The 23,771-nt window shown below is 41.6% G+C and overlaps 1 protein-coding gene across 1 annotated transcript; it reads left to right on the top strand.

The window, feature by feature from the left end:
- Positions 1-9,636: 9,636 nt before the first annotated feature.
- LOC122555818 (uncharacterized) lies at positions 9,637-19,645 on the top strand. Its single transcript, XM_043701990.2, has 4 exons — positions 9,637-9,925; positions 12,563-12,660; positions 12,750-12,923; positions 18,532-19,645. Exons 1-4 carry the CDS (start codon positions 9,859-9,861, stop codon positions 19,042-19,044), a joined length of 852 nt encoding a protein of 283 aa, XP_043557925.2. The 5' UTR covers positions 9,637-9,858; the 3' UTR covers positions 19,045-19,645.
- Positions 19,646-23,771: the final 4,126 nt, after the last annotated feature.

Here is a 23,771-nt window from a genome sequence, read left to right as displayed (position 1 = left end):
TGGTTGTGGGGGATAAGAATTACTGACAATGGAAATAGCAGACACTTCGGGTCCAAGAATAGCTACCAGTCAAAATGACTGTTTTAGTGTGAAATATGGACTAAACACAATTAACATATGAAACATTATGATGTCAGCGAGAGTTTTGGAACTATCTACCCAATTGGTGCAAAAAAGAATTAACTGGGATATACCTTTGTGTAATTTTGTATCTATTTAAACAGGTGTTATTTGAAAGGGAGATATGTGTGTGTATATAATATACACACATATATTTATATATAATATATGCATATATGATAGTTATTGTTCTTCTTATTTCTTATTCCTCCATATAAATGTGTGATTACTTTGTAAACTGTACAAGAGGTCTCCAAACCAGGTTTTGTAAAATTCTATCTACAATCTGTTTTATATATAATTTAGGAGCAAACTGCTGATGTTATGCTCTGAACAAATATTTCGTGCAGAAACCACAAAGTGAACACGGAACCACAGATCCACTGATAGTAGTTGTGACGCCTTGTGTTGTAGGGACACACCCAGCTGAGACCTGGTCAAAATTTGAAGGCTTTTTGGAAATCCCCTGATTTGTGAGGAAATATTTATCGCCTTCAAGATAATGCATTATGGCAGGACATTCTCATAAAAGATAAAAGTAATTCCTTTCATCACCTTCTGGGATACAGGGTGTTGGATAGCAAGTATGTTTTTAAAAACATGCTGAAATCTTCAAGGGTTCATAAGCCTGAACCCCTGACACACTTCACCTCCCAACTGGCAACCTGGTATTCTTGGTCACACTGGACATGACATTGTCCCAATTCACTGTGAAAGGATTGTTGGCCGTAACGTTTATAAGAAATAAATGCATCATTTTTGGTACAAATGAAGAAAAAGCAAGGATTTTTAATAATGAAAATGACAACATTCCCTCTCACCACTCTATAAAACTGATATCCAATTCTGGTAATAGCAATGGGACCGTGAATAGCACAAATGGACAGAAAAACTGGCAATGGTTCAACGGTGTTCCATAGTAAATACTGTTGAGATCCTTGCAACATTCTTTATTAAGGGGAAGTAGACAGAGAAAAACCACCAATAGTGCAGCCTGCTTGATTTCCTTCCATTGTCAGACTTGGAAGATATAACTATTGAACAGACACGTGATACTACCCAATTCTGACTTTTGCACGCTGGTCAGTCGCATGAGGATGAGTCAGAATCTTTAAATACTGTGGACATTTATAAGTTATAATTCCAAAACATAGGTTTTAACAGGTTGAAGCAGCTGAAAGTGGCTTTGGATGGACAAAGTGGAATTTTGGGGACAAAAATTATGGAATGTCACAACTAAACACGCAAAGGGAATTTCAAACAATAACCCTCCAAAGGTGAAAGACGCAAGTTATAGAGTCATAGAGATGTACAGCAGAGAAACCGACCCTTCGGCCCAAATTCGTCCATGCTGACCTGATATCTTAACCTGATCTAATCCCACCTGCCAGCATCTGGCTCATATCCCTCTAAACCCTTCCTTTTCAAATACCCATCCAGATGCCTTTTCAATGTTGCAATTGTGCCAGCGCCCACCATTTCCTCTGGCTACTCATTCCATACACGCACCCCCTCTCTGTGAAAAGGTTGTTCCCTTAGGTCCCTTTTATATCTTTCCTATCTCACCCTAAACCTGTACCCCCTAGTTCTGGACTCACCCACCTCAGGAAAAAGGCTTTGTCTGTGTCCTATCTATGATTTTATAAACCTCTATATGGTCTCCCTTCAGACTCCGACACTCCAGGGGAAACAGCCCCAGCCTATTCAACCTCTCCCTATAGCTCAAATCCTCCAACCCTGGCAACATCCTTGTCAATCTTTTCTGAACCCTTTCCAGTTCCACAACATCCTTCCGATAGGAAGGAGATCAGAATTGCAAGCAATATTACAAGTGGCCTAACCAATGTCCTGTACAGCTGCAACATGACCTCCCAACTCCTATACTCAATAATCTGACCAACAAAGGAAAGCATACAAAACGCATTCTTCACTATCCTATCTAACTGCAACTCTACTTTCAAGGAACTATGAACCTGCACTCCAAGGTCTCTTTGTTCAGCAACACTCCCTTGGACCTTACCATTAAGTGTATAAGTCTTGCTAAGATTTGCTTTTCCAAAATGCAACACCTCATACTTATCTAAATTAAACTCCAACTGCCACTCCTCAGCCCATTGGTCCATCTGTTCAAGGTCCCATTGTACTCTGAGGTAACCGTCTTCACTGTTCACTACACCTCCAAATTTGGTGTCATCTGGAAACTTACAAACTATACCTCTTATGCTCACAAACAAATTATTTATGTTAATGATGAAAAGTAGTGGACCCAGCACCGATCCTTGTGGCACACCACTGGTCACAGGCCTCCAGTCTGAAAAATAACCCTCCACCATCACCCTCTGTCTTCTACCTCTGAGCCAGTTCTGTATCCAAATGGCTAGTTCTCCCTGTATTCCATGAGATCTAACCTAGCTAACCAGTCTCCCACAGGGAACCTTGTCGAATGTCTTACTAAAGTCCATATATTTCACGTCCACAGCTCTGCCCTCACAATCCTCTTTGTTACTCCTTCAAAAGACTCAATCAAGTTTGTGAGACATAATTTCCCACACACAATGCCATGCTGACTATCCCTAATCATTCCTTGCCTTTCCAAATACACGTAAATCCTGTCCCTCATGATTCCCTCCAACAATTTGCCAATCACCGACAGCAGGCTCACCGGTCTATAGTTCGCTGATTTTTCCTTACCACCTTTCTTAAATAGTGGCACCACGTTAGCCAACTTCCAGTCCTTCGGCACCTCACCTGTGACTATCGCTGACACAAACATCTCAGCAAGGGACCCAGCAATCACTTCCGTAGCTTCCCACAGAGTTCGAGAGTACACTGTGACACAGTGGTTAGCACTGCTACCTCACAGCGCCAGAGACACGGGTTCAATTCCCGCCTCAGGCGACTGACTGTGTGGAGTTTGCACGTTCTCCCTGTGTCTGCGTGGGTTTCCTCCAGGTGCTCCGGTTTCCTCCCACAGCCCAAAGATGTGCAGGTCAGGTGAAGCAGCTATGCTAAATTGCCCGTAGTGTTAGGTAAGGGGTAAATGTAGGGGTATGGGTGGGTTACGCTTCGGCGGGTTGGTGTGGACTTGTTGGGCCGAAGGTCCTGTTTCCACACTGTAATGTAATCTAATCTAAACCTAATCAGGTCCTGGGGATTTATCCACTTTTATGTGTTTAAAGACATCCAGCACCTCCTCTACTGTAATATGGACATTTTTCAAGATGTCACCATTTATTTCCCCACATTCTATAACTTCCATGTACTTCTCCACAATAAACACTGATGCAAAATACTTACGTAGTACCTTGGTCAAGATTAGAGTAGTGCTGGAAAAGCACAGCAGGTCAGGCAGCATCTGAGGAGCAGGAAAATCGATGTTTCGGGTGAGACCCTCTGGGGTGGAGAAATAAGTGGGAGGGGGTTGGAGTATCTTCCCCATCTCCTGTGGTTCCACACATAGGCTGCCTTGCTGATTGTTGAAGGGTCCTGTTCTCTCCCTAGTTACCCTTCTGTCTTTAATGTATTTACAGAATATCTTTGTAACCTCCTTAACCCTATTTGCCAAAGCTACCTCATGTCCCCTTTTTGCTCTCCTGATTTCCATCCTAAGTGTACTCCTACTGCCTATATACTCTGTCAAGGATTTTCTCGATCTCTCCTGTGTATACTTGACATATGCTTCCTTCTTGTCAAAGCAGATTAGACTGTCGGCTTCTGTAAGAACCAAGATCGTGAGGAGCTGACTACTCCCTACTCAACAGCTATCCATTCATTGTAGGATGTGTCCTCAACTGCAGACACATTTTGGGTTTTGTCCCTTTTGAATGAATAAGGATCGAGATTTTTTTTAAAAAGTCAGTTTAAACTCGGAATATGCTAGTGGTCCTGAATATATTTCTCCCAATATATTACTTCCAACCCCATGTCAGCTTACCTTGTGTATTAAGTTTATGTGTGCACCTTATCAAATGTCTTCTGGAAGTCCAAATATACTCCATCTACCAGTGTCCCATTATCCACATTGTTTATCACAGCTTCAATGAAATCTAGCAAATTATTCAAAACAATTTACGTTTCATAAAAGCATTCTGAACGTGAAAGACTATGCTTTCACTTTGCAAATGTCACATCAATACATCCTTAATAATGGATTCTAACAATTTCCCAAAGACAAACTTTAAAGTAACTAATCAAATAGATTCCTACTTTCTGCCTCCCTCCCTTTTTGAACAAGGGTATTCCATTCGCATTGTGTTGGGTCTCAAATTAAAACATTGATAGGAATGTTCTAGTTGTTTTGTTAGAATCATAACTATGCAAATCTATGAAGAAATCAAGAGAGATGGGCACAGAGTTGGGCAGTTAAGGGTACAGGTGGGCACAAGTATTCTTTCCTGTCCGGGAGCAGCAGGAGACAGAGCGGAGGTGATGTGGAGACCAGGAGGGTGCCAGGAAGGTAAGGGCTTAGTATAACTTTGGGCAGCAGCTAAACCCGAGATAGTACATGTGTATTATCTCCCTCCTGTCCATCCCCTTCCTCTAACCAGAAGAAAAAGACTCTGTAAGGTAAGGGTTTTCTTTTTTCTCTTTCTTTTCTTTCATATATTTAAGTGCATTGTTTGGTTTTAGTTAGTTGATATAAAGCTAAGGCTTACAAGGGCAGGGGACCTCAGACCCATGGTATGTACCTCTTGCTTGATGTTGGAGCTCAGGGATGTGGCTGACATTCCTGACTCTTACACTTGCAAGAAGTGTATCCAGCTGCAGCTCTTGTTTGACACATGACGGCTCTGGACCTGTGGATGGACTCACTGTGGAGCATCCACGATGTGGAGGAGGTTGTAGATAGCACGTTTAGTGATACGGTCATGCCGCAAGTTAGAATTGCTGAGGGGAACAGTGAATGGGTGACCAAAAGGCAGAAAAAGAGTAGGAAGGCAGTGCAGGTGTCCCCTGCGGTCATCTCTCTCCAAAACAGCTAAACCGTTTTCGATACTGTTGAGGGAGATGGCTCACCAATGGAGGGGAGCAGTTGCCAAGATCATGGCACCGTGGCAGGCACTGTTGTGCAGAAGGGTGGGAAAAAGACTTGTAGGGCCATAGTCATAAGGGATTCTATTGTAAGGGGAGTAGATAGGTAGTTCTGTGGCCGAAAATGAGACTCCCAGATGGTATGTTGCCTCCCAGGTACTCCAGTCAGGGATGTCACTGATCGGCTGCAGAGCATTCTAAAAGGGGAGGGTGAACAGCCAGTTGTCTTGGTGCATATAGGCACCAACGATATAAGTAAAAAAAAATGAGATGAAGTCCTGACAGCAGAATTCAGGGAGCTAGGAGAGAAATTAAAAAGGAGGATCTCATAGGTAGTGATCTCAGGATTACGACCAGTACCAGCGTAGAAATGAAAGAATAGGCAGGATGAACACGTGGCTTGAGGGATGGTGTAGGAGGGAGGGATTCAGATTTGTTGGACATAGGGACCAGTTCTCGGGAAGATGGTACTATTAAAAATTGGATGGTCTACATCTGAACCAATTGGAACTAATGTCCTTGGGGGAGTTTTTGCTACTGATGTTTGGGAGAGTTTAAACTAATGTGGCAGGGGGCTGGGAAGCAGAAGAGAAGACAAGTAGACAGCCAGGTGAAAACTGGAGACTGTAAGAATCATAAAGTTAGCACTAATAAGGGGAAAAGTAGGCAGACAGCAGATGAACACAAAAGAACTGGCGGCCTGAAGTACATATACTTTAATGCAAGGAGTATAGTGGGTAAGGCAGATGAACTCAGGGATTGGATTCGTGCCAGGGAGTATGACGTTGTTGCAATCACAGAGACTTGGTTGAAGAAAGGGCATGATTGGCAACTAAATGTTCCAGGATATAGATGCTTCAGACAGGACAGGGAGGGAAGTAAAGGGGTGGGGAGGGGGAAGGAGTTGCATTGCTAGTCAGGGATGATATCCCGGCTGTGCTAAAGCAGAAGACCATGAAGGGCTTGAGCTGTGAGGCGTTATGGGTGGAGCTGAGAAATAAGAAGGGTGCAGTTACATTGTTGGGGCTATATTACAGGCCTCCAAACAGTGAGTATGAGGTAGAACAAATAGGTAAACAGATTATGGAAAGATGTAGAGGCAACAGGGTGGTGGTGATGGGAGATTTTAATTTTCCCAACACTGACTGGGTTACATTTAGTGTCAGAGGTCTAGATTGGGCAGAATTTGTAAGAAACATCCAGGAGAGTTTTCTAGAGCAGTATGTCAATAGTCCGACAAGGGAAGGAGCCATATTGTACCTGGTGTTTGGAATGAGCTAGGCTAGGTGGTAGAAGTTGCGGTGGGGATTTCTTTGGGAACAGTGACCACAATTCTGTAAGTTTTAGAATACTCGTAGACAAAAATGAGAGTGGTCCTAAGGGAAGAGTACTAAATGGGGCCAAGGCCAATTATATCAAAATTAGGTAGGAGCTGGGAAATGTGGATTGGATACAGCTATTTGAAGGGAAGTTCAAATGTGGGAGGCTTTCAAAATAGGTTGAAGATAGTGCATGATAGGCATATCCCATTGAAAGCAAGGGATAGGAAAGGCAAGATTTGTGAACCGTGGATCTCAGAAGAAATCGTATGATGAGCCAAGAGGAAAAGGGAAGCGTACATAAGGTCCAGGCAGCTAAAGAACAGAACGGGCCCTGGAGGAATATCGGGAGAGTAGAATCAGTCTTAAACGAGGAATCAAGCAGGCTAAAAGGGGGTCATGAAATAGCTTTAGAGAGCAGAATTAAGGAGAATCCAAAGCATTTTATTCTTGTATAAGAAGCAAGTGGGTAACTAGAGAAAGGATTGGTCCACTAAAGGATAAGGAAGAAAGGCTGTGTATCAAATCTGAGAGAATGGGTGAGATTCTGAATGTTTACTTTGCATCAGTGTTCACTGAGGAGAGGGACATGATGAATATTGAGATTAGAGATAGAAGTTTGATTACTCTGGATTATGTTGACATAAGTAGGGAAGATGTGTTGGGTAGACTAGAAGTTATTAACGTGGGCAAATCCCTAGGACTGGATGGGATCTATCCCAGGTTGCTGAGGGAGGTGAGAGAGGAGATAGCTGGGGCCCTGAGAGATATCTTTGTACTATCCTTAAACACAGGTGAGGCACTGGAGAACTGGAGGGTTGCTCATGTTGTCCTCCTATACAAGAAGGGTAGTAGAGATATTTTGGGTAACTACAGACCAGTGAGCCTGACGTCAGTGGTGGGAAAGTTGCTGGAGAAGTCACTGAGGGATAAAATCTATTTCTATTTGGAAAAGAATGGGCTTATATGCAACATGGTTTTGTGTGGGGGAGATCGTGCCTTACCAACTTAATAGATTTCTTTGAGGACATGACCAAGTTGATAGATGAAGGAAGAGCTGTAGATGTCATATACATGGACTATAGTAAGGCATTTGATAAGGTTCCCCCTGGTAACCTAATGGAGAAAGTGAAGTCTCATGGTGTGCAGGGTATCCTAGCTAGGCAGATAAAGAACTGGTTGAGCAACAGGAGACAGACAGTAGTAGTCGAAGGGAATTTCTCAAAACACCAGTAGTGTTCCACAGGGAACAGTGCTGGGGACTCTGTTATTTATGATATACATAAATGATCTGGAAGAGGGCACTGTTGGTATGATCAGCAAGTTTGCAGATGACACAAAGATTGGTGGAGTAGCAGAAAGCATAGGGGACTGTCAAAGAATACAGGAGAATATAGATAGACTGGAGAGTTGGGCGGAGAAGTGGCAGAAGGAGTTCAATCCAGGCAAATGTGAGGTGATGCATGTTGGGAAGTCTAATTCTAGAGTGAATTATACAGTAAACAAAAGAGCCTTGGGAAAATTTGATGAGCAGAGAGATCTGAGAGTTCAGGTCCATTGTACCCTGAAGGTGGCTGCACAGGTGGATAGAGTGGTCAAGAGGGCATATGGTATGCTTGCCTTCATTGGACGGGGTATTGAGTATAAGAGCTGGTAGGTCATGTTAAAATTGTACAAGACATTGGTTCGGCCGCATTTAGAATACTGTGTACAGTTCTGGTCACCAAATTACCAAAAGGATGTGGATGCTTTGGAGAGGGTGCAGGAAGATATACGAGGATGTTTTTGGTATGGAAGGTGCTAGCTATGAAGAGAGGTTGAGTAGGTTAGGATTGTTTTCATTAGAAAAAAGGAGATTGAGGGAGGACCTGATTGAGGTCTACAAAATCATGAAGAGTATAGACAGGATAGATAGAGATAAGCTTTTTCCCAGGGTGAAGGACTCAATAACGAGAAGTCACACTTTCAAGGTGAGAGGTGAAAAGTTTAAGGGGGATACATGCGGCAAGTACTTTACACAAAGGGTGGTAGGTGTCTAGAATGCGTTGCCAGCAGAGGTGGTAGAGGCACGCACAGTAGAATCATTTATGTGAGAAACAAAACTCACTCACTTCAATAATTTCAGTCCAAGACAAGATCTGAATCAGTTGTGTCATTTATTTTACTCTTGCAAGAGGGTGTGGTGTCCACTGATCACAAGGCAGGGCCCCACACACACACACTGAATTCAACTAGTACACAACATTTATGCAATTTGGTTCCTATTCTCTCCTCCCATTGCTCCTCCTCTGTTTATATCTCCCACTTCTCTAAGACCGGCGCCCATTACTCTTGTTCATCTCTTGCCTTAATCGGCCTTGTCTGTGACAAAATGCTTATTCTGGCCTCACAAGGCCGTTTGACCACATCCAGCTGTGGGCCATTGTTAGGTATATCCTCCCTCACTTGTTATGACCTTATGACCTCATGACTTCTTGATTGTGGTTTGTTCTTGTTTTTGCAGAAGCGGGAAACAGATGTGTATAACTACTGTTTGTACTGGCGTATCTAGCTTAACTCCCTCCCCTCACAGCACCTTATCTATTTGCCTGTAACATCTATCATTCTTTGCAGGCACATTTCAGCTAATACAAAAACAATTATGTATCTCCTTCACATAGTTTCCATTCTTGTTGACTCAGCTCTTGGCTGAAACAATTATACACTGGTGAGTTCATTTACCTTGCATAAGTAAATATCATTGCAGAAGTAACACTACTTTACCTATATCCCACAATTTAAGATGAGTCTGGACAGATGCATGAGTAGATGGGGAGCAGAGGGATACAGATGCTTAGGAATTGGGCGACAGGTTTAGACAGTGGATTTGGATCGGCTCAGTCTTGGAGGGCCATTGGGCCTGTTCTTGGGTTGTAAATTTTCTTTGTTCTTTGTTCTTCACTTTCTCCAGAGAACTGGACTCATTGAGAAAGCCACCGGGACCCCTGTTGAGAAACAGCAGAATTTTCAGTGGCAAAAAAAGATGTACTCTGAAGGATATTTAAGACAGAACGACAGCATTGTTTAGGAATTATACAGTAAAGCATTAAGGGAATTTTTGCTACAGCCAACAGTTCCGGGAAATCACTTGAGACCAGAAGAAATTGAAATATCACAAAACAACAGTTGCGCCTGACTGATCACTCATTGGCTCTTTAAATAAGAACAAACCAATGAATAGCTGACAAAACAGAGTTTGAAGCATTGTTACTTTCGGTTTGTCAGGTGCGCTTAATTTTATTGAATTTGTTCATTTACTTTTGAACATTTCTTTACAGAGCTCCGTCCTGTTGACCTGAACTGTCCGCTTCGGCCACATCATTTGAGACTGAAGCCGTGAAATCCGATTATGGAGAAGCGTTATGATCCCAGAGACAGCACTTTGAAATTTGTGAACAGGAAGGACGAGATCACAGGTAAAATACTCATGGACAATTAGTAGCGTTACAACTTGAAAAAAATAAAGACGGAAGATTTTATTTGGAGCAATTACAGCATCAGGAGTCATGTAGCCTCTTCAACAAAATGGAACATTTAACCTAAAACAAAATCACGCGGCGCTTAAAACTAAGGCAGTAAGCCAGCCACGGACTCAGAAATTGGGTTAGACGGTGAAAGCTTTGTCAAAAAAATTTTACGGTGTTACTTAAATTGGGAAAAAAAACTTTATAGAGGGGCGCAAGTGTAGGGGAGTATATAGGTTCCAGCCTGGTCATTTGGAGTAATAAAAACCTAGACTGTTCAGGAGATCGCAATATTTCAGAGTAACACTGGAGGAGAGTAAATAAAAGCCGAAACAACTGCGGACGCTGTAAATCAGAAACCAAAACTGAAATGGCTGGAAAGATTCAGCAGTTCCGGCAGCATCCGTGAAGAGAAATCAGAATTAACGGTTCGGGTCCGGTCACCCTTCCTCAGACCCGCTGAGTTTTCCAGCCATTTCAGTTTTTGTTTGTATTTAATACTGGAGGGAGTTAGCGAAGCCACATAGGCGCTTTGTAAATAAGGATTAAGAATTTTAAAATCAAATTGAAGCGCTGTGTTTCTCCAGTCAAGGTTTGGATTTCAAATGTGAATAGTTTTTCAAATTAAAAGCAAAATATTGTGGAGGTTGGAAGTCTGAAATAGAAGCCGGAAGTCCTGGGGAAATTCTGCTGAAGAAGTCAGAGTTGAAACGTTACCCTCTTGTTTCTCAACGGTTGTCGTGAAGCTGCTAAATTTCTCCAGTTTCTGTGTTTTCTCCTGTAATCGTTATCCATCTGCTAAATTCATGCAATAGTTTCCTTCTCAATAGCAAAATGACACATTTGCAAGTGACAAAAACATTATGAGTTAGAATGATATTTTAGGTGATGATATTTTCACCTAAAATATTTGGCAGCTTTTGGTAAGATGTAAGATGGAGTGTGTTCATCATGATAACACCTGGAAGACTCAAGTTACATTATGTATTTGTAAGCAATAGGAAAAAGGAATTGTGAGATTTACTGTAGTTGAAAATAATACTCCTTTAATTACCATAATTTATGATGCTAAGGGACAGTATGGTGGCTCAGTGGTTAGCACTGCTGCCTCACAGTGCCAGGGACCCAAGTTCAATTCAACGGAGTTTACACATACTCCCCATGTCTTTGTGAGGTCTCCTCCCATAGCCCAAAGGTGTGCAGGTTAGGTGGATTGGCCCTGGGATAGGATGGGGTTGGGTCTGCGTGGGATATGCTTTGGTGTGGGCTGGATGGACTGCTTCCATGTCACAGGGGTTCCAAGACTATTTTCTGCTCCATTCAGATCAAGTTTGCAGCATTCCAGGATTTAGTTTGTTACAGTTATGTTTTAAGTAGACATTTAAACAAATTCTGGAGTACTATTAACTTTGGCCCTCATTTTGGAGTGTGAAATGTCAGGAAATCTAAAATAAAAACAGGAAATGCTGGAAAAACTCTGCTGAAGAAGAATCATATCAGAGTTGAAACATTAATGCTTCTTTCTTGCTGTTGTCATCATTCTTCCAGGAAAACCAACATTAATTTATAGAATCTGTAGAAACATAGAATTCATGAAGCAATCCAGAAGCTGCTGTCCATGATTGTGTGCTTCTCTGAAGTTGTGTGATTGAAGCACCTACACTCTACTAAAACTAGACTATCAATATTCAAAATCACTTGAATTGGCAAGAACTTTTACATTGTTAGTCTTACTATGTAACATGCCTTGAAAAAGATCACTCCTTGTTAAAAGAGAGGTAATGAGTTTTTAACTACAGTCAGTTCCGCCATAATGTGTTAGTTCCCTTTTCATTCAATTCTGTGTTGTGGGAAAATTGCATAACTCAGTTTAAATGAATGGGTCCAGTATCACATTATAACCAATACGCCCTTTAAAACTCCATGTCAATTTGTCAATCGTGTTATAATGAAACACACGTTATAGGAGAATGACCTCGTATGCAGTAAACTAATCATTACTTCTAAACCCTTTTATTAACTTTGAGACAAAATTTGTATTTATAAAATGTCAAATTTCCCATGATAAGGAAATCCACATTTACATTTTTTTTCCAGGAAGTCTGCTTACTTTAATTTTTAGCTTCTATTGTAATCCAAATATGATCATTTCTCAGATTATCCAAAGATATGAATTAAAAATGCACAATAATATGTACTTTTCATTTTCTGCTCTTAATGAATATTTTAACATGACGGCCTGCTTACCCGCTGGCTTACATCACTGCTGCTGCATTCCTAGGAATTACCTTGACCTGACTCCTGATTAAAACTGCTCTCTGCAAAGGGGGAATTCAAGTGACTGAGATTGCGAGGTCTTTGTGGGAAGCTGAGTCAGAACATTTGGTGCTGGAAAAGGACTACAGGTCAGGCAGCATCTGAGGAGCAGGAATTGAATTGAATTGAATTGAATGTATTGTGACATGTATGAGGCACAGCGAATAGCTTTGTCTTGTGAGCAATACAGAAGAGTTGATGTTCGCCTGTGTTTGACAACTTTCAACTTTAGACTTCATTGGGCAGAATTCTAATCGAAGTTTTCCATTTTAGGAGATGACACTCCAGATATTCTGCGAGTAGAAATGTCCTGTGGACATGCTGTAGACCCTAATTCACTTACTGCCTGGTGCCGGAGCCTTATAGACCAGGTCAGCACCTCAGGCATTTTATTTGGACATATTTCTGTTTTATTTCACTTCTTGCTTGATTTATTGAACATTTTCAATCCCTCCTGCAGGGTCATTTCATATTTCACTGTCCTGCTGCAAAGGAATGCACTGAAGAGAAATGTAACAAGCAATGGCCTTACGTGGAGGTTCGCAGGCATGCACTGCTGACCAATGAAGAACAGCAGTATTTTGAAAATAAAATTGCCACAATTGCTGCTGCACAGTATTGTGAATACAAATGGGTAATTAACATTCATACTTAATATGGGAATTGAGAATATTCTGAAGGAGGTTTTTTTTTTCTTGAAGGCTTTTCTCGAATTTCTTCACCATGTCATTTTTGGTGAATCCTTTTTTATTTTCACTAACTCCTTTATTAGGAGATGCATTCATGTGTCAACATTGCCTTCTGTATTTATGTTGGTCTATGGGCAAACTGGACTTACAGAAGCAGATTTAGAAGAATTAATCATCATCACTTCTCCACTAACTCTTAAGGCACAACACACAAGCATAAATTTCCTTGACACTCACAGGATGTAAATTGCCACAAGACAACAGATGTAAGTGAACAAACTTTTTTTCAAAGTAACCCATCCACACTCTTACACACAAAAAAGCCACCTCTAAACACACCTTCTATGGACTTAATGATGTCCCAGCTAATGGGATTGCATCATTTCGGCACAAAGCAGAAAAACTTACACTAGATAGTTACAATCATTTTTACTCAATCTCCATCACAGATTTAAATTAAACAATTTTTATCTTACATTGATTTTGATCAGCATTAATTACCTTTTGCAAAACAGCATTTTAATCTTCTGCCACCCTATGTGGAGAAGTTTTTCTTTATTGCTCATATGAAAGATTAAAATCTAATTTTTAGAATATCCTCTGTTGTCCTAAACTCCCTTCAACTAATTGGTCATTTACTTCATTACATTTCCTTTAATGTCACTGCAATATGACTGTACTTCCAAAGTACTCCCTTGATTGTGAAGCACTTTGGGAGCTCTTGAGGTTATTGATTGTACTAGAAAAATGCAAACTGTTCATTGCTGTTTAAGATCTTAATAAATGCAAAATAGTTATGTTTGTCTCAAACACAGTCACTACACCAATGATTCAAAGTGTATGAAATGCATTAGGAACAAACTCAAATTTTTCTTGGGAAATAAAACTGTTCAGTATTAAGTTATCCAATTAGAACAGTATTCATTGTAATAGCAGCCCAAGATATTGTCCTCGATTTACTAGCCTCTGAATTTATGCAGCCTTAAGCTAGAGACTCCAAATTCATAGAACATAGAACATTATAGCGCAGTACAGGCCCTTCAGCCCGCTATGTTGCGCCGACCTGTGAAACCAATCCTGAAGAAGGGCTTGTGCCTGAAACGTCAATTCTCCTGCTCCTTGGATGCTGCCTGACCTGCTGCGCTTTTCCAGCAACACATTTTTCAGCTCTGATCTCCAGTATCTGCAATCCTCACTTTCTCCAAACCAATCTGAAGCCCATCTAACCTACACTATTGCATTATGATCCAAATGTTTACCTAATGACCATTTAAATGCCCATGAAGGTGGCAAGTAAGCTACTTTTGCAGGCAGGACCTTCCACAACCTAGTTGTGACATCTGTCTTATATCTATCACCCCTCAATTTAAAGTTATGTCCCCTAGTGCTAGCCATCACCATCTGAGGAGAAAGACTCTCAGTATCCACCCTATCTCATCATCTTGTATGTGTCTATAAGTCACCTCTTAACCTTCTTCTTTGTAATGAAAACAGCCTCAAGTCCCTCAGTCTTTTTTCATAAGACCTTCCCTCCATACCAGGCAATATCCTGGTAAATCTCTTCTGTACCCTGCTAAATCTTCTCTGTACCCTTTCCAATGCTTCCACGTCCTTCCTATAATGCAGTGACCAGAACTGTATGCAATACTCAAAAGTGTGGCCGCACCAGAGTTTTGTACAGCTGCAACATGACCTCATGGCTTCTAAACTCAATCTCTTTACCAATAAAAGCTAACACATCGAATGCCTTCTTAACAACCCTGTCAACCTGGTGGCAATTCATTACTTAAATGACAAAGTTTTCCTGGCTCCCAGTTACCCGTGATAGATATAGGTCAGATGTCAGAGATAGGTTCTTTACTCAGAGTAGGAAGGGTATGAAATGCCCCACCTGCAACTGTAGTGGACTCGCCAACATTAAGAGCATTTAAATGGTCATTGGATAAGGATATGGACAAAAAGGAAATAGTGTAGGTTAGTTGGGTTTCAGGTTGGTTCCTCAGGTCGGCACAACATCGAGGGTTGAAGCGCCTGCATGTGCTACTTGTATATTCCTCTGGTGAAAAGTTTAAAAACTATTCAGTCCCTTTTGCAATCTCCTTCTCTCATTTTTACCTTCTCACTTACCATCCAGTGTTACATACACTGATTAACCCCTCTCAGGATAAACATGGACTTACCTCCTCTCCTGACCTGAGACTGGATTCACCCTGGGCTTTAAAGCCTCCCTCATTGCCATCACTAACTTCCCTACAGCTTACTGTTCCACGTGGGAGAGAAACAGGGTGTGACAACTTGAGCAGCTTCTCCCATGTTGTCAGTCCCCATTCAAGGGGTGAGGGGGTTATAGGTGACAACCCTTTTCTGATTGGTAGCTCTCATGATTTTGTTTTCCAGCTAGTTTGAGTTGTTTGAAAACAAAATTGCCTGCTGCCTCTGAGTATTTTGAATATAGTTCAGAAATCAGAATGGACTCCTAAAATAGAAGTGTAAGGCAATCAGATCTAAAATAAAACAAAGAACTGTGGATGTTGAAGAATGTAAACATAAACAGATTGCTGGAGAAACTCAGCAGTGTGGCAGTTTGCCTTGTGGAGAAAAAGGTCAGGGTTAATGTTGAGTTCAGAACTGTTCTGTAGAAGGGTAACTGAATTCAAAATGCTTCCTCTCCACAGATGCTACCACACTTGCCGAGTTTCTCCAGCAATTTCTGTTTTTGTTTGCGGCAATCAGGATAGCAGCATTGTCTGCGAATAACAATGGTTAATTTTTTTAAAGGCAAAGGACTTTTAAAGGACTCACCTCTATGCCCTTAAACGTCCACATCAATGAAATTTATGCTTAGTTCTTCAAACATTGCACTGATCTTTATGCTAGCCTCACCTCATAATCTGTTAAAATATGAGTGACAGAACACCCAAATTCCACTATTTAAAGAAAATAAAATCAAATAATTTTTTATCTCTAAAAGTGAACATTAAACAACAATGATTCACAATTTCTAAGCTCACCCCCCCCACCTTTTCTCTTAACTGCTTACTATCTGCCTCCAACTCTACAAACAATATGCTGTTCCAATAAGATGCTTATTAAAAGTACATCACCTTAATTTCAAAACCACACAGTTGCTGTCTTCTTCTGTCTCTTCACTCTTCCAGCTGATGATCTTCCTGGATCATCTTTCTTTTTACTGTGAGAATGTTTCACATGAAAAGGTAACTCCAATAGGGAGTGTTTTCTAATTTGTTTGAGAGCAGATGTCAGATGGGCAATTAGCTCTCTGGCTGTACAGCTGTTGCTGTCCAACCAATTTTGAAAATGTCCGCATTTTATACCCTCCCAACATCGGATTGTCTCATTGGTTCGATGCTGGCAAAGCAATAAAGTTAAACTTGATTGGGGCATAACTTATACTGATTGGTTACATTTGAATTGTTGTCAAAACAGTAACCAAAATTCAGGTATCTATTTCACAGCCAAATATTACATATATCCAATTTTCCAGTACACTCTGGGACTGCCATCTTGTCGTATACACAGGTGCTTGTAATCTCTCAGTTCAGAACAGTATTCACTCTCTCTTAAAGGTACAGTACACACCTTCAACTTCATAACACCAAGGTCATGCTGAGCTGCCTTATTGAACCAGTGCAGTCAACATAGTGTATGTAGACCTACATTAGCATATTGAAAGGAATTCCAGGATTTGATGCAGTGACAGTGAAGGAACAGTGATATATTTCCAAACCAGGGTGGTGAGTGGCTTGGAGGGGTACTTGCAGATGGTGGTGTTCCCATGTATCTGCTGCCCTTTTCATTTTAGATAGAATTGGTTGTGGGTTTGAAAGATGCTGCATAAGGATCTTTGGTAAATGTCTGCAGTGCATCTTGTAGATGGTACATACTGCTACAACTGAGCATTGGTGGTGGAGGCGGTGGACACTTGTGGATATGATGCCAATCAAGTGGGCTGCTTTGTCCTGGATGGTATCAAGCTTGTTGGAATTATTTCCATCCAAGCTCGTGGGGAGTATTCCATCACATTCTTGATTTGTGCTTTGCAGATGGTGCACAGGCTTTGGAGAGTCAGGAGGTGAGTTACTCACTGCAGTATTCCAAGCCTCTAACCTGCTCTTGTTAGCTACTGTGCTGATGTGGTGAGTTCCATTGAGTGTCAGTCAATGGTAACTCCAAGAATGTTGATCATGGAGATTCAGTGATGGTTACCCCATGGAATGCCAAAAGATAGTAGATAAACTGTCTTTTATTGAAGATGGTCATTGCCTGGCATTTTTGTGGCATGAATGTTACCTGTCACTTGCAGCCCAAGCCTGGATACTGTTCAGATCTTGTTGCATTTGAACATGGACTGCTTGAATATTTGAAGAATAGTGAAGAATATGAACAGTGGTGAACATTGTGCAATCATTGGTGAACATTCACACTTCTAACTTTTTGATGTAGGGAAGGCTGTTGATATTTGGTGTATCTAAATGTCAGACTAACAGGTTTCTGAACATTCTCTATTTTTTATATAAAAGACTGTACAATAGAAATGCAATATTGGCTTTGCTAGTATGAAAATATAATTGATTATACACATGCACACACATGCACACACACACATACAAATACAATAGTTTAATCTTTATTAACTAAATCTGTTAATATATCTTTTCTCTTTAAGCTGTAATCTTATACTTTCTCCATGTAGCCTAAAAAGAAAAGATATATTAACTAGATTTTAGTTAATAAAGACAAAACTATTGATTTTTTTAATGTAAAAGACTGTTCAATAGAAATTCAATATTGGTTTTAAAAGTATGAAAATATAACTGATTACACACACATATGGGTAAATGTATTTCACTCTGCAGAGATTCACTTTGGGAAAGAAACATGTTGTCTAATAGTTTCAATTCTACATGGAAAAAGAAAGAGAAGCTAGAGAATGATTATGCTGTGTCCCATGGAGTGGTGAAACCGAGAAAGACAGAGAAAGAAAAACTCCTCCCATCTCAACCATAACAATATGAGTGCGAGGATGTTTATGATATCAAAGAATAATGACACTAGCACGTGCTTAAGTGTTCCTTTCATTATCAGCCTTCTTCTAGTATCCTGAAAGTAAAAGTTATGTATTTTCAATGCTTTCTGTTGCAAAATTCATTTAGTTTGGCACAGTGGCTCAGTAGGGGTGGCATGGTGGCTCAATGGTTAGCACTGTTGCCTCAAGTGGCAGGGACGTGGGTTCGATTCCAGCCTCAGATGTGGAGTTTGCACATTCTCCCTGTGCTTGCGTGGGTTTCCTCCGGGTTCTCTGGTTTCCTCCCACAGTCCAAAGCTGTGCAGGTTAGGTTAATTTACAATGCGAAATGGCCCATAGTGTTCAGGGATGTGTAGGTTAGATGCATTAGTCAGGCGTAAATGTAGGGGAATGGGTTTGGGTGGGTTGCTCTTCAGAGGGACGATGTGGACTTGTTGGGCCGAAGGGCCTGTTTCCACACTACAGGTATTCTAATTCTAATTATTTTTTGTATTTTGTTTTTAAAGTGCCCTGGATGTGGAAGTTGTGTTGAACGAAAAGACCTAACAAACCTGTGTGTTTTTTGTATCATCTGTGAGAAAGAGAAGGGAAAATCTTATCAATTCTGCTGGCAATGTATGAAAGAGTGGAAGGGAAGTGCACCACGCTCTGATCGATGTGACAATGAAGGGTGCACCAACATCCAACTGAAAACCCTGCAAAACTGTGGTACCAAGACTTTACCCTACAGCAAAATTAAGCAATGTCCCAAAATTCGTGCCTGTCCTACATGTGGGGTTCTCATAGAGCATAAAGAAATGTGCAAATTTGTCATGTGTACTAGATGTCATGTGGAATTTTGTTTTGCTTGCCTGCAGACTGAAAAAATTTGCAGCAAATCATCTTGTTATCATCAGGTTTGTGCTGTGGCTCCAAGACAAAGAAGGGTTCCTGTGTGGAGTCGTGTTTCAGATTCACAACCATCAAACTCATCAGATTCTACAAATACTGATGAATCTTCCTGGTGTACAATTAGTTAAGTAAATACGCAGACTCTTAAGATTGCATGAAATATGAAAATGATAATAAGTAAATCAATGTCACAGTACCTGGATTTTACTTCTGCTGATCAATGTAATTATATTGTGCAAATTATTGTGTTGGGGTAGCATTAGGGTATCGAAGAGTAAAACAAACATCAAACCCAGGCTTTTATTTTCCTGTTCTTCATTTACAAATATTGTAAATAGATGTGGTTATAGCTTTATGATTGTTTTGACACCATAACATATGCAATTGAGATGTGTTTTTCAAAGATTGCACTGTTCTTATATGAATGCTTAATGTGTTTGTGTTACATTAGTCCAAGTGATTTCTTCATGTTTACTTAAAACAAACAATTCATTTTCCATGCAATAAGATTAGAAAACAACTGAAGATCAATTGCTGTAGAACTATGCCTGAAGATGTTGTTAATGTACTTACCTATAAAAGGTTTCACAATGTATATCAGAGGCTATCAATGTACTAAAAGATGTTTAAAAATTGCTGTTTTTTGGACTACTTTTCATTATATTGCTCTGACTTTTCTTCAATATCTTCGTGAAATTTAGTTTCTTGAAATAAAATGTATAAGAGGAAGACATTTGGTCCAAGTCTATTAAGTGTTTTCTATCCGCAGTTCTTAAACTGCAATGGAGAGCTTCCTTCCTCCTGGGCAGAAATTGTGCATGTCGCAAGGAGTTAGCTTGGTCTAGTTGGCAACAGAGTCTTGGGATCAATGTAGACAGACAATAAGTAATGGACAGAGATCCCAAAATGCTGTTTGACCACACCTCAGAATACACTTTTGGTAGCAAGTGCTGAGTGAGCCCAGAATTGTTATATGCCAACTTTGTGCAGGCATAACCTGACAAGAGTAACCCTGATTGAGAGTAAAACTGGGCCATGCCAGGAAGGGGAGTGGAAGTTTCAAAATTTACACTGGGCAGAATTTTCCAAAAATGTGGCTAGGTATGAATTTTGGAAAGTTTCATTAACATGTATAAGCTTTCTGACTCAACTTTATGCTGCTCACGCCTCTATTGTTATGCCCCACTGGGGTAGCACTCTGGAAATCGAGCCCCACTTTGACCAGAGTCATCACAAAAGTGAAAGATTTTATAAAAGTAAGCAAAATTCCTCAAGTTGCCCTTTCAGACCCAGACGGACAAAGCATACACCAGGTTTCTGTAATTAACAAGCACAACAATTTGGTCGAAATAAATAGATCCTAGATCCAGGCTGACCATTGGCAGATAGTTCTGTTAGTTAACTTTCTAACCACTTCATAGAATTCTCCTTACATATACAGAGAGGTACAGACAAATAAAAAAAAATTGCTGTTATGGACAGAGGGAAATTCTGGAAAGTAGCTCAATGGCCCCTGTGCACAGTACTCACTGAGATGATCCATTTTGCTTGCTGTTCTGCACTCTTTCACTTGCTCAGGTTCTTAATCTGCGGGATGCACAGAGCAACTGGTTCACAAGTTATAAAGTCTCTGTTCATTAAAAACAATAATTTACAGCAACTGGTGAGGGAAAATAAACTTACTTTCCTCAGACTTTAGGTCTTTTTTATATAGCAGAGATAAAACCAGCACCTTTTCCAGAGATGCAAAGGCTTCTGCATCTCATTCTTACTCCGTAAGCTGTTCAGCGACCTCAGAGCCAATCATACAATCGTTGGCAGGCAGCGGTTATCAACCGCTGGTCAACATCCCATGAAGCAGGGAGGATGAGCAAACATGGTAGAGGGTGTCATCCAAGAGGAGAAAAGACAGATATGCATGTAATCGGGGATAGTATAGCTGGGGGAAAGACCCTTTTCTCTGTAGTCAGGGTCAACAGTCTTGAAAGCTGTGTTGCCTGACCTGGGTTGTAGAGGATCTTGGAGCAGGAAAGATCCAGTTGTCATGGTCCACCCAGGTACCAATGCTAGAATGGTAGAATGAAGAAAGAGGTTCTGCTGAGGGAATATAAGCAGCTAGGGATTAAATTAGACCGCAATTTCCCCCCCGACGTGATCGACGATGCCCTCCACCGCATCTCTTCCACTTCCCGATCCTCCGCCCTTGAACCCCGCCCTTCCAACCGCCACCAGCACAGAACCCCACTGGTCCTCACCTACCACCCCACTAACCTCCATGTACAGCGCATCATCCGCCGTCATTTCCGCCACCTCCAAACGGACCCCACCACCAAGGATATATTTCCCTCCCCTCCCCTATCAGCATTCCGTAAAGACCACTCCCTCCGTGACTCCCTCGTCAGATCCACACCCCCCACCAACCCAACCTCCACTCCCGGCACCTTCCCCTGCAACCGCAGGAGGTGCAAGACTTGCGCCCACACCTCCCCTCTCACCTCCCTCCAAGGCCCCAAAGGAAACTTCCATATCCGCCACAGATTCACCTGTACCTCCACACATATCATCTATTGCATCCTCTGTACCCGATGTGGCCTCCTCTATATTGGGGAGACAGGCCGCCTACTTGCGGAGCGTTTCAGAGAACACCTCTGGGACACCCGGACCAACCAACCCAACCACCCTGTAGCTCAACATTTCAATTCCCCCTCCCACTCCACCAAGGATATGCAGGTCTTTGGACTCCTCCATCGTCAGACCACAGCGAAACGATGGTTGGAGGAAGAACGCCTCATCTTCCTGCTAGGAACCCTCCAACCACAAGGGATGAACTCGGATTTCACCAGTTTCCTCATTTCCCCTCCCCCCAGCCTGTCTCAGTCAAATCCATCAAATTCAGCACCGCCTCCCTAACCTGCAATCTTCTTCCCGACCTCTCCGCCCCCACCCAATCTGTCCTGTCACCCTCACCTTGACCTTTTTCCACCTATCACATTTCCGACGCCCCTCCCCCAAGTCCCTCCTCCCTATCTTTTATCTTAGCCTGCTGGACAAACTTTCCTCATTCCTGAAGAAGGGCTAATGCCCGAAACGTCTATTCTCCTGTTCCCTAGATGCTGCCTGACCTGCTGCGCTTCAGCAACACTCCCTGGGAATCCTCAATGTTAACTCTGGACCCCATGAAGTCCAGACTGTATGCCATTATATTGCCACCTCAGATGAGACAGGCCATATCCAAGAATGGTGTTAGTGCTGTCTGGGCTGTAATCTGCATGGTATGATTCCATGAGTACGACTATATCAGGCAGTTGCTTTGTAGTATGAGGGATTGCTTTCCCAGTGTTGGCATGAACTCTTGGATATTAGCAACACAGACTTTGCAGAGTCAACAGGGCTGTTTCTGCTGTTGTATTTTCTGGTGCCAATGCCAGTAGATCCATCTGGCTTTATTTCTTTGTTGAGACTTTGTAACAATTGAATACAAATGAATGGCTTGCTAGGACATTTCAGAGGGCAGTTGAGAACCCTAGATGTGGGGTCACATGTGAGGAAGACAGATTTCCTCCCCTTAAGGGTAATAGTGAGTCTGATGGAGTTGGTACGACATCCACAAGCAACCACTCCCTCCACCACCGATGTTCGGCAGCAACATGTAAACCATTTATAGATGTAAATGCAGTAAATCACCAAAGATCCTTAGATCGTATTTTCCAAATACATAACCACTACAATTTAAAAGAACAAGGGCAGTGGATACATCACCTTCCAAGCTATTCACCATCCTCACTTCGCCATCACTGGGTCAAGATCCTGGAATGCTTTCCCTAATGGCAGTGTCATTCTACACGCAGCAAGCAGACTGCAATGCTTCAAGATCATCACCACTAGCTCACCACCACCTTCTCCAGGCCAACTAAGACAGGCCAGAAATGTGGAGCCAGCCAGCGATTACATCCCACAAGTGAATAATGTAGCCCTTTTTATACATACCCATATGATGCTGGTTGGGAAATCCTCCTACTCTGAAATGTACCTTCCATTTACAACCCTCATGGTTGTTGGTTTGGCTTTGCATTTGATGTACTCTGTCAGGCTGTGGAAGTTAAATGAAGTACTTCCTTCACTGGACCCAAGTTCTGTTCACCACACTGGGGCTGCAAGCATCTCTAACAACCTCCAACAATGCCTTCATTGTTTGCCTGGGAGGCCTTACCATTCTCATTTCCAGAAAGAAAATATTCATCTTGGCTTGGATTGCATTCATATGGCTTTCAGGGAGGCAGAGCTGAATTTAGCAGTTGTACTACCAACTGCCATGTTCAAATTATGAAAACCTGCTCTCTGAGAACTCACACCCTCTGGCTATATCTATTTTGAAGGCTGATGAGCAGAGGTGTACAGTTCTATTCCTCACCAGTAGACAGAATTCATTAATTGGTCTTGTCTTTCTAAAAGCTGACGTGGTTCACACTCCAACCTCCAGCATGAGGAGGATCTGGAAATGGTCCCTAAAACACATTGCCAACAACCTCAGGAAAATCCTGCTTCTTGGTAGATCTGAAATTGTATGTACTATCTAAACTCTTCTTTATTTGCTGGTAAAATTGATCGCTATTTGATTGCATGTCAAGTGGGAAAAGATGCTTTTGTACTTGATTTTCTTCAAAAAAAATTGTGTTTCCTTCCAAGACAATCCAACTGCCAATCTTGACGGCTGACACATAAAGTTCAGTTCCATGCCCACATGCATGTAACAGTGTATGTAACAGTGTGACAATTCCATGGGGCTAAACCTTTTGTGGTTCAGTATCTAAACTTGTTTTGTCAAGGTCCTGCAACATGTCTTGCAATATTTTAT

This window comes from Chiloscyllium plagiosum, unplaced genomic scaffold, assembly GCF_037043375.1.
Source record: "Chiloscyllium plagiosum isolate Xiang-an unplaced genomic scaffold, Cpla_swu_hap1 HiC_scaffold_13, whole genome shotgun sequence".
Lineage (NCBI taxonomy): Eukaryota > Metazoa > Chordata > Chondrichthyes > Orectolobiformes > Hemiscylliidae > Chiloscyllium > Chiloscyllium plagiosum.
The sequence above is the reverse complement of the archived record's forward strand: the minus strand, read 5'-3'. Positions and strand labels throughout refer to the sequence as shown.